General features: G+C 38.5%; 1 protein-coding gene across 4 annotated transcripts; it reads left to right on the top strand.

Annotated features, from left to right (window-relative positions):
- Positions 1–26: 26 nt before the first annotated feature.
- Positions 27–6,819, top strand: LOC139959585 (ADP-ribosylation factor-like protein 16). 4 transcript variants are annotated; one of them, XM_071957305.1, is made up of 6 exons: positions 27–361; positions 1,456–1,493; positions 2,464–2,519; positions 3,837–3,956; positions 4,995–5,110; positions 5,558–6,819. In XM_071957305.1, the coding sequence occupies exons 1-6, from the start codon at positions 222–224 to the stop codon at positions 5,736–5,738; spliced, it is 651 nt and encodes a 216-aa protein (XP_071813406.1). In that variant the 5' UTR covers positions 27–221; the 3' UTR covers positions 5,739–6,819. The 4 variants fall into 4 exon arrangements, with proteins under 4 accessions (XP_071813406.1, XP_071813405.1, XP_071813409.1 ...); XM_071957304.1 differs by having other exon boundaries at positions 2,419–2,519; XM_071957308.1 differs by lacking the exon at positions 1,456–1,493.
- The last annotated feature ends 5,523 nt before the right edge of the window (positions 6,820–12,342 follow it).

The following is a 12,342-nucleotide window of genomic DNA, read 5'->3' as shown; positions in this document are numbered from 1 at the left end:
GGGACACCTTTATGCTTAATTGTTACAGTCGTTATCATTAATATGACCATCCATACATTTTCCACTTTCGGTGCAAAGAATCATTGAGTATAAATCGACGTTAGATTCATACCATTATACTGAAGTTAGGTAACCATGAACAACCCATAGACGCTCTGTGTTATGTGAGCTTCAGCTGTGCTAACCTATACATACTGGTTTGGTTTGTTATTGCCTGATTAATGCAGGTTAAGTGGATTTGTCATTCAAGTTTATCGCTGCTTAGTCTTAAATTTGTTGACAAGTTGATAGAGGTTACAAAAGGCTTACAAACCTCGTACTTCTGGCAGAATGTGCCTTCTCATCGGTGCAACTGGTACTGGTAAGACGCTGCTCCTGAAGAGGCTGAAAAGTATCCTTTCCCGAAACAATGTTATGAGCGTAAGCTTCGGCCTATCAAAGGGCAGGCCTAGGCTACATTCAGAAATGGTCAAATAGCTTCCACTTTCGTCTCCGCAGTGTTGATTATTATTACATCTACCCATTACACATTATATATGTATTGGGGCCTAATATAAACTTGTGTAGTTAGGGCACACTCAGACTCTTGAAACAACTGAGTCGAGGATAGCCTTGCTTGTAACATGATAATTGTACAGTGTAGTAGCATGGTGACTTCGAAGTTCGGACACTTAAGACTTAAAACACCCCAAAACTAAATCTTCTGGTATAAATCACCGGAAAATAAACTTCATATGGTGGGAGAATTGTGTTATAGTACGATACACGGCCAAACTTTCTTTCCTGCAAACTGTTTTCACGTTGTATTCCAAGAAGATTCTTCGTGATTGTGGAACTGGTATTTCTTTGCTAGAGTATTGTGAAGTTCGGACACGCAACCCACAGTGTGGCGCTGGCGATAAAATTGGTGGCGCAGTTGCTTTTTCAGTAATTATAACAGACTTCATATATCTCGGTCATTTTATTGACTAATATGTAAGTATTTTCTTGCACACGGGCCATTTTGGAGAGAAAATAACTGTAGCTTCGTACTTTTTGGTGAAATTTGGCTCTTCCTGTAAGTTGTCATGGTAAAATCGTGTATTTCTTAGGGTGTCCGAACTTCACAGTATGCCGAACTTTGCACTACTGACTATACTACTAGTAATGACCATGTTTGCATTCTTTATAATTGTCAGACAATCTCTCAGTATATTTAACTGGCATTCCAATGAAAATGCTGTTCTTTGTTCCACACTAGCTACCTCTTGTTACTTGGAATTTGAGTTGGCAGCAGTTTACAGTCTAAATGTTTTGTTGAAACCAGAATCTAGTTCTCTTCTGGATACATTGTTAATGTAAGCTGAACATGTTAGGCGGTATAGCCATGTTTGTCAATATTATTTAGTTCATAAGTATATTTTCAGGCTTTTCACCTTTCCACTTGGGATATACACTTTTTATCATGTTTTGTAGGTCTCCATTCATCGTTACTCCCAAGTTAGCTGGGAACGGTAAGTTAACTTAAGCACCATATACCTGTCTCTACCATTTAACATATTGAAATTTGCACAGCATTTTCCTGACTAGTCACTTCTGAAGCATACATAGTTTCTGTTGTGCTGATAATCGGCAGGTAGAGCTTCACACCTATTTATAGTGATTTATACGAATTAGTGAAAAAAGTGAATCTTTATGCAGATCATCAAGTACATAAACACATTTTCAGCATGCCCTTCCTTTGACACCAACAGTGTTAAAAAATATGATAATGCAAACTGATGCAAAGTATACTATAAATCAGAGGGATAGAGAAGAAAAAAAGACTGTTAGCAAAGTGGTAGGTAAACATATACATTATAGATTTTTCCATCATAGCAGTTTACATCTTTTTCAGATACAGACTGAATGAGAACAGGGAAGACAGTAAATTAGAAAGTCACTGTCAGATGGACAAATTCATTAATCGGAAAATTTAAGTAACAGATAGAAGTGCACTAGACAAACAAGCAGGGACAAATGGGCAGTGAGAAGAAAGGAAACCCAATTAGGGTGAAAGGGCTACAGGAGATAAAATGAGGGTAAACTTTGCAGAAGAGTAACAAAGAGAATGTTTGACAGCAGAGAAGGTCAAAATGGGACAAGAGGACAATAGAGGAAGGGGTGGGAGATCAAGGAGAAGAGAAGATGAGTGGTGGAGAGCAGAAGATGAGGGTTAAAAGCAGACAGTGATGGGAGGGGCAACGAGGTCATGAGAGGTCTTTATTCCTAGATGTTGAAACCATGAAATTGAATGTTGTGAAGACATTGCATTTATTGCAGTACATGTCACACCCTGTAACTTTTTTCATATTTCTCTAGTTTCACTCACTAAAAGCTTTGACAAACATCTTGTCCTTTTTATGTATGATATGTTTCATATTTCTTTCTCTGATTTAGCTACACTTCATTGTTTAATTGAATTCCTTAATATGTTGTGTCCAGAAATATCCAGTGATGGCACTGTTACATTCACTGATGTTCCCGCCACCATTCCAACGGTAGGCTTCTGTACTGTTCTTTCCATTCATTTACTTTTTCACTGCAAGAAACATAAATTGACTGTTCAAATTGAATGTAGTAGTTTTGTTTCTCAAATTTGTGTCTTTAACATGTTAAGCATCCTGTATACAATAACCGATGTTCACTATTTGCATTTGTATAGCATTTTGCATAGCATTTTGCATAGCATTTTACTGTGCAATACCGAATAAATTAATCACTGGTTTGATATACACATATTATAACTGCCTTGTTGCGAAAATTAGGAATTTCACACACTGAATGGTGAATTATCCATGGGTAACACCTCTGGGAACAACTTGAATATTGTGATGAAAAGGGGGGGTGCTTGGGGGGTGTAGGGAGGGGAGGATGGTATGAGAGAAAGATGTATTACATGAAGTTGATATCCTATGGCAATTTTCACATTGCTTTAAGAAAACTGTATCATGTCTATTACAGTAATTTTATGAGATCCTGTTTGCCAGGAACAGTTCTGTGCCCATATCTCCAAATGTCCAAATCATTCCAAGTGTACCTGGAACTATCAGCATTAGTATCATGAGATATCTTGTTGCAGCAGTGGCGTAGGAAGGTACTTTTGAGTGGGGGGGCTGAAGACTGATGGCCGGCCTGGGGGAGGGGGTGTCCCCCTCCCCTTTGGAATTTTGTGCATTTCCAGGTGGCCTCAGATGCAATTTGGTGCAATATAGCACACTTCAACACCCACTCCATTTTGTAAACTTAATTTTGTATTTTCACCTGGACTTTGATGCAATTTGGTGCTCCAAATGACATTTTTTTCTCATTTGGAAATGAAAAAGGGGGGCGGAATGATACTTCCGCCCCTCCACATTTTTCACTGGGGGGGCTGGCACCCCCCAGCCCCCCCGGTTCCTACGCCCTTGTGTTGCAGTATTAGGTAGCCTCTAATATGCTTTGCTTCTTATTTTGCTTTCGTTTGGTTACAGTTGTATGTTATTACAATATTTATTTCTCTATTTTCATTCTATTTTTTATTTAGTTATGATTGTTTTTTGGGTGTGTGAAAAAAAAGCTGTTCCAAAAACAGCATCCCCATCAGCTACATATTTCTTTTCTTTATTTAATAAAATATCATCTTCTATAATACAACAAATTTCTCTTGGGTTTTGGAATACCTGCTGTCTGTATGATCACAAAGGCTGCTAAATGATATGTTGAACCTGACCGAGCATGCATATTCAAAGTGGATGATTTACTGTGCATGTACTGCTATAGACTCATAAACAGCATAAATACAATTGTGTTATCTTCACACTAATTATCAATCCTAGGTTGGAACCAATCTCTCTAATCTGACAGTTGAAAAGAAAAGGGAAGTGACGGTACGGGAGCTTGGAGGTGCCATGGCTCCTATCTGGCCAACATATCTGAATGATACTAATGTCATTCTCGTAAGTCCTGTCTCAACTGAAGAATTCTGTCCAGTTCCAAATGGGTGTAATTTGTTGATAATTATCAAATTCATGTTGTTACCATATCAGCATTCACCTAGTATCACTTTCAAATTAGGCTTCTGTACATCATTCATATATACTGTGCATAGTATGAAAGTATAATACAGTAGACCCATGCAGGAGTTGCTACTCTCCTCAAAGAGCTCATAGTCTTTCTGGCAAAGCAGACTGACTTTTTTGAAGTTGGGTACCTTCTGTTGAGACACTTATTTGTAACACTTCATCACATGGTTTGTCAGTCTTTTAATGTGTCGGTGACTAGCTACAAAATAATATGAATGCCTTGATTTCTCAGAGAAAAAAAAATAAGAGAAATGTTCAAGGATTGGTTAATGTGGGGGGTGTGGCTGAATCGTGGCATTGTCATTGGTAGAAAATATCAACCAATGAAGCAAGCCACAAGCAGAGAAGCAAATTTACAATCTTGATCTATATGTTTCTGGCTATTGAATACCTTTGTGATTTCCTGTTGGTGGTTTTAAGTATTAAAGAAAACAGAATTGTAATGATATTTTCTGAAACCCATATGTAGTGATTCTGCGATGTCATTTTTAAACTTGCTCAAGTATTCACTCTATCACATGTCTATCATATCATACTGTAAGTTAATTACATGATGGTTGGGTTTGCTTCTATATTATTCAGACAATATGAGATGTCCCAGTGTGGGAAAATGATATTAGGATAACAGTAATATACTAATTGATGGTTGAATATTAGTGACCATTATTTGATTTTCTAGCATATTTTGGGCCAGTACCGTTGCCCTTTAATGTCTAGGTGATCGAATGCACCCCAGAGGACAATGGCTTCCAACATTAACATCATTGTCAGAATACACTGTTAGATCACAGACAAGGCAAATGTACCTGCACCATCATACAGATGGGGAAAACCCCTTTTTTTTCTTGCATGCAAATTGAGGGGCTCAAGAATTTTATTGGTTATCTTGTCTCTTGTTTTTTCCCTCTCAAGTTCATGGTTGATGCTTCTAGTCCATCCCAAATCTCTGCTTCTACCATCCTCCTGTTGACAACGTTGGCCTCGGATCAGCTTCAGAGCGCTTCAGTTTTAGTTCTCCTCAATAAAATGTAAGTCACAATTTCAAGCAGATACAGTATTATTAGGCATACTAATTGAGTGCCAAGGGTAGAGGACCAAGTTTAAAGGGATCTATTATATGCAGAAGCAAATCCTGATGTATAATTCTGTTGTTTATATATTATTGTTGATCTTACAAGTTGAGGATAAACTGGGCTGCAGTGGCAATTTCAGAATGTATTTCCTTTAAAGATACCAGTAGACACTTTAAGCTGATAATCCTGTTATGCAATTTTCTTTGGCAAACTCCAAACTCCTCCTTATACTCTGTCCATATTTTTTGCCACCAGTGTCCTCCTAACTCTGTCCACATTGTTTGCCACCAGAGTGTCCTAATACTCTGTCCGCATTGTTGCCACCAGAGTGTCCCCCCAATACTCTGTCCACATTGTTTGCCACCAGTGTCCTTCTAATACTCTGTTCACATTTGTCTTCAGTGACATGTCATCCAGTTTGTCGGTGTCAGAGCTAATGTACCTCATGCAGCTGGAAGACCTGGTACTGACGGCATCACAGAGCATCACTGTGATACAGTGCAGTGCCAAAGATGGCAGAGGTTTGAAAGAGGTGATGACATGGATATCAGAAAACAGCAAAGGTAATTCAACAGATACCTGAAGATCACAACCTCCTCACCTTTGATGAATCGCTGGAGATGCTTGTGCGGCCCATACAGCTGGTGGTCCATAATGTCAGACTCTGAAGATCTAGTGCCCTAAGCACATACTACAGATAATGTATGAATGGCAGGTGAGAGCTGCTAAACCAGAAGGCTTGGTGTTCACTGCTTCCCAGGACATCACTTTGATGCAAGGTAGTGTTACTCTGGTAGCCACTTGACAGAAGTTATGACATGGATATCAGAATACAGTAAAGGTAATTCAACAAATACCTGAAGATCACAATGTTACCTGTGATGAACGACTAAAGATGCAGCAGCTTTCAAACAGGAAGTTCTATGTGATGTCCGAATCTGAAAATCTAGTGTTACCTAAGCACATACTACAGATAATGTATGAATAGCAGGTGAGAGCTGCTGAACCGGAAAGGCTTGGCTTCCTAGAGCATCACTGTGATGCAAGGTAGTGTTACGACGACAGAGGCTTGACAGAATGTAATGAGTGGAGTAGTGGATATTAGAAATCAGGAAAGGTCACCCAGGAGGCACCTGAAGGTTCCTTGGTGGAAGACAAAATACAAAGAAGACTTTGTATCTGAAAATAGGAGGGAGGGAGGGAGGGGGTGGGGTGTGGTAGGGGGTATTGGCCATCCAGAGGTCTAGATTTTTGCCCTGATGCTGAGACTGGCCCTATCACAGCTGGTAGAACCAGGGATGTGCAATTGGGATTGATGAACATTGGTTGCACTAAGAGAAAACTTGAAAAGGACTGGATAAATCCTTTGTTTCAATTTCAAACGTTTGATTGACAGGTTTGGAAGTTAAGTTGTTAATGTTGATGGTTTTCAATCTCAGATATGATCCTTTCCTTTTATACTACATGAACAAAAGCTGGCATGAGAATATGCTTTGAAGACGAGGTTGTTGCGGCCCGCCAAGGTGACAGAATTTATATCGCAAGAAAAAGAATATTGAATATTGGTTATCCCAATTATTAGCAAATGCAAAAGTGTGCTTTGATGTTTCTGTATAGAACTTAACACAAACCAGAATAAATACACGTTGTTTGAATTCCAGAAATGTCTTTCTTCTATATGTATGTAAGAACGATCACTCCATGTAGTATGGCATTTGAAATCATCGTAGAACAATCACCGCCGTGTCGACCTGCATTGAAAAATTGTAACTATGACCTTTGACAATAACGCGACTGGCATCAGTATTGCTTGGACCCAGTCTGGATCACCAAAACCTACAAAAGCAGACGAAGTGGCTAGCACATTGTGTAAGAAGTATGAGCTGCTAAGGGTACTAATTAGGGCTTAGCAGCATAGGCATAGGAGGCTGGGGGGGGGGGCTGCATCCCCCAACCAAATAATATTTTGTGAAAATTCGGGCACCTACTGAAAAAAAAAAAATTGTAATTATGTAGCTAAAAAAAATTCTCTCGGTAATTAAAATAAACTTCTAAGCCTGCCCGACTAATTCTCCATTACTAATGTAAAAGCCAATGTCATATGGATTAACATGTAACATGTTGTTAACATGTGCGGAACGCGCGAAAAATGTTGGTTACATTCTTTGGGCAAGACATTACAGCCCCCCTGAATCAAATTGGGCTTCTAGCCTCCTATGCTTAGCAGTGAAACAAAAAATAGTGTCCTTGGTGACAACAACCACCTCACTTTAGAGAGAATTTCCATCCTTGGTTACAAAAGAGAAAAGAAATCAGCAAGTCAATCCACTTTGTGATTGAGAACTTACTACATTTTTATATGAGAACATTCAACAGTATTTTTATCCAGTATACAAGATTTCTAAGTGTTGGCCATAACTGACTTCAAGTGAATAGCTACATTCTTATTCTAACGTGGACCAACCTATCAAGTACAAAGTTCACCCAAGTGTAACTTTTGTAGTTAGTGTGTTAACAAAGTTTTCATATGTTGCCCCCTGCTGACCTTTGACCTCCAACCTTCCAAAGAAATCTTGCACTATTTGGATATACCTACCAAATGTCAAGCTCAACCAAGTTGTACTTTTATGAACCTAATTAATATCATATCATGTGAGGGGAGTCACATAAACACCAACACACGTACATACGCCACCATGAATGCAAAGGTTACGATTATCATCGAAACCAAAAACAAATCATCGAGAACAGGCATTAATAATAAAAAAAAAAAAACATTTCTTTAAATTTCATTAGACAAATCATCGGTTTCCCTGGTTACACCGTCATTTGAACCCCTCTTAAAGTACCCCTCCCCCCCCCCCCAACACACCTATACTATTCCATCATAAGGCAGCAGGTTTCCACGTGACACGCAGTCTTGTTATTTCCTTGACGTATAAATGCATGGAGCAACTCTCAGCTTTACGCGTATTTTGAAGTTGTCCACGATGGAATTACCGTACCTACGTGCACACGTTGTATAAATGTCGTTACACGGCATCCGTAGTGACATCGTTTTTTCAACCGAATTTCCTGTTTCATGATGCTTTTAATCTGCTTTCCAATGTTATCTTTCAGAATAGTTGTTATAATGATAACATCTAAAGACTTCTGAGTGGTATTTCTATTATCTGTGAAATCGTCTCGCTGAGATATTAATGGATGAAATTCCCGTACGTTTTCACGGTAGGCTCTTCCGTTGAAGGTCAATAGACGACTATAACATTAGGTCCAAAATATTCCGATTCTGTACCCGGTTTGCAACTTTCACGGCGACAAATCCGCGCTACGTATATACGGTGTCTTCTAAATGACATCATAATAAACAACGTTTTACAGCATCGATAAACTCTTTGTCGTCTATTTAAGTCATTTTCTTAATACTTTTCTACGATTATAAATGATATACGGGGACATAACCTATGGTCGTCGTGAACCCGACAACCTCAGCTCTCCTCCTACAGCGGTCAATTCGCTCAATTTGTTTTAAAAACAGTTGGAAAGTGTCAAAGTACTATTTTATTCGTTCTTATTTACTCAACATGTTAAACACTCAAAATAAAATGATTAAACACCCCCCCCCCTTTCACAAAGACACCCATGACTTCTAATACTTTTTCTTTATTTCTTGGAACCTGCTTTGCTCTCCCTTGAGCTGTTAAAACAATAAAGTCAATGAAAATGTAATACCATTTTATCAGTGGCGTACTGGCCACACGGGTATTTGGGCAATGCCCGGTGGCCTGGTGGGCCGGTGGGCTGGGGAGCCTGGTAAAAATTACAGCCCATTTTCACAGTAGTTAACAGAACACAAACGGGCTCTGTAGAAATATATTTTTAACTGTGGGTATCAGCTCATGAAATCACCATGTTAGTTAGTTTGTTAGTTCGTGAAAAAAGAACGTGCTATTAGCAATTGCAACCCGTCCGTGCTAATGGATCTTAGGTTTTTTTTTTCAAGCATGTTGTCACAAAATGCTTGAAAAACTCAATAAAATCCAGTCTAAAACATATAGTTTTGTCTATTTTTGTTTACGTTTTTATTTTTCCTCAGTTTAATCAAGTGTTGCTTGTGGAAAATTATTTTTGGGTCATTTTAAAAGATTATTGTAACCTACAAAATTGAGAAATATAGCACCATTTTGCATCTTAACTTCAAAAATTTTCAAAAGGATTATTGTAACCTAGACCCATAGACCCCCTTAGACCCCTCCACCAGGACGGCGATCACTATTTAAGTAGCATTTCAATGATTAATGGGCCAGTCTAGGTGGAAAATGCCCGGGCCAGTTTTAAGACCTAGTCCGCCCCTGCATTTTATCTTTCAATGAATATATATGGCAATGTATAGCTATATGAAATATACTAAATCACGAAGTTTGTTTTAAATAGCATTAATGAAAATTGAATCAACGTTTTCCAAATGGAATTAACGTGTAGAGTTTTCAATAAGAATTTCTAAGAATCTGTTCCTTAAAGCATTGTCTAATGGGGCTTTTTTGATCCGTGTTACTTCACCTAAAAACAAATCATCGAGAACAGGCATTAATAAAAAATAAAAAAAATCTTAGAAATTATTTCTTCAAATTTCATTAGACAAATCATCGGTTTCCCTGGTTACACCGTCATTTGAACCCCTCCTAAAAGCACCCCCTCCCCCCCCCCCCAACACACCGATACTATTCCATCATAAGGCAGCAGGTTTCCACGTGACACGCAGTCTTGTTATTTCCTTGACGTAATGCATGGAGCAACTCTCAGCTTTACGCGTATTTCGAAATTGCCCACGATGGAATTACCGTACCTACGTGCACACGTTGTATAAATGTCGTTACACGGCATCCGTAGTGACATCGGTTTTTCAACCGAATTTCCTGTTCCATGATGCTTTTATTCTGCTTTCCAAAGTTATCTTTCAGAATGGCTGTTATAATGATAACATCTAACGACTTCTGAGTGGTATTTCTGTTTCCTGTGAAATCGTCTCGCTGAGATATTAATGGATGAAATTCCCGTACGTTTTCACGGTAGGCTCTTCCATTCAAGGTCAATATACGACTATAACATTAGGTCCAAAATATTCCGATTCTGTCCCCGGTTTGTAACTTTCACAGCGACAAATCCTCGCTACGTATATACGGTGTCTTCTAAACGGCATCATAATAAACAATGTTTTACAGCATCGATAAGCTCTCTCTGTTGTCTTTTTTAAGTCATTTTCTTAATACTTTTTTTACGATTATAAGTGATATACGAGAAATAACCTATGGTCGTCGTGAACTGAACAACCTCAGCTCTCCTCCTACAGCGATCAATTCGCTCAATTTGTTGAAAAACAGTTGGAAAGTGTCAAAGTACTATTTTATTCGTTCTTAATTGCTGAACATGTTTAAGACTCAAAATAAAATGATAAAACAACCCCCCTTCCACACAGACACCCATGGTTTCTGATACTTTTTCTTTATTTCCTGGAACCTGCTTTGCTCTCCCTTGGTCTGTTAAAACAATAAAATCACTTAATATGTAATACCATTTTATCTTTCAATGAAAATATGTGGCAACGTATAGCTGTATATAAGTAAGTTGGCCTGACGTTTCGATCCTAGCAGGACCTTCTTCAAAGGCTAAATGACAACAGTAACAGAAGGGACAAAAACACGCACAGAATACAGACAGGTTAATGAGTATGGTGAACACAAAGAGAAAGATTTAAGGGGATTAGTAGATAAGGGATGGAGAGAAGAAAGATGTATAGCTGTATGAAATATACTTAACCACGAAGTTTGTTTTAAATATAGCATTAATGAAATTGAATCAACGTTTTCCAAATGTAATTTAACGTGTAAAGTTTTTAATAAGAACTTATAAGAATCTGTTCTTTAAAACATTGTCTAATGGGTCTTTTTTCATCCGAGTAACTTCACCTAAAAACAAATCATCGAGAACAGGCATTAATAAAAACAATCTTTGAATTTATTTCTTCAAACTTCATTAGACAAATTATCGGTTTCCCTGGTTACACCGTCATGTAACCCCCTCCTCAACCCCCCCCCCCGCCCACACACCACACAGATACTATTCCATCATAAGGCAGCAGGTTTCCACCTGACATGCAGTCTTCTTGTTATTTCTTTGACGTGATGCTTGGAGCAACTCTCAGCTTTACGCGTATTTCGCAATTTTCCACGATGGAATTACCGTACCTACGTGCACACGTTGTATAAATGTCGTTACACGGCATCCGTAGTGACATCGTTTTTCCCAACCGAATTTCCTGTTTCATGATGCTTTTAATCTGCTTTTCAGAGTTATCTTTCAGAATGGCTGTTATAATGATAACATCTAACGACTTCTGAGTGGTATTTCTGTTTCCTGTGAAATCGTCTCGCTGAGATATTAATGTATGAAATTCCCGTACGTTTGCACGGTAGGCCCCTCCGTTCAAGGTCAATACACGATTTTAACATTAGGTCCAAAATATTCCGATTCTGTACCCGGTTTGCAACTTTCACAGCGACAAACCCGCGCTACGTATATACGGTGTCTTCTAAATGACATCATAATAAACAACGTTTTACAGCATCGATCACTGCTGCCTTTTTTGAGTCATTTTCTTAATACTTTTCTACGATTATAAATAATATACGGGGAAATAACCTATGAGAAACTCAACAACCTCAGCTCTCCTCCTACAGCAATCAATTCGCTCAATGTTTAATCAGAATGCAAAAATGCATTGTGGTTTCGATGATCTAACATGAGCAGTTTTCATGAATCAGACGAAATGTATAGTGAGGGTGTACATGTTTACAAGGGTTTCAAGATTTGACATCTGATGACCTCTAATGACTTTGCCCTCCACCAAAAACAGTAGGCTTCTTTTACACAATGTGGTACTTATACACACCAAATATGAGGTTCGCCCATGATTCCCTCTTGAGATATCGTGTTTACAAGGTTTTCACAATTTGACCCCAAATGACCTTTGACCTCCATCAAAAACGATTGGCTTCTTGTACTTAATGTGGTAGGTCTACACACAAAATATGAATTGGTCTGACCTTTCCTTCTTGAGATAAAGTGTTTACAAGCTGGGCGTCACAAACGCACTCACACACATACACATACACACACAGTACGCACAT

This window comes from Apostichopus japonicus, chromosome 19 (assembly GCF_037975245.1).
Source record: "Apostichopus japonicus isolate 1M-3 chromosome 19, ASM3797524v1, whole genome shotgun sequence".
Lineage (NCBI taxonomy): Eukaryota > Metazoa > Echinodermata > Holothuroidea > Aspidochirotida > Stichopodidae > Apostichopus > Apostichopus japonicus.
The sequence above is the reverse complement of the archived record's forward strand: the minus strand, read 5'-3'. Positions and strand labels throughout refer to the sequence as shown.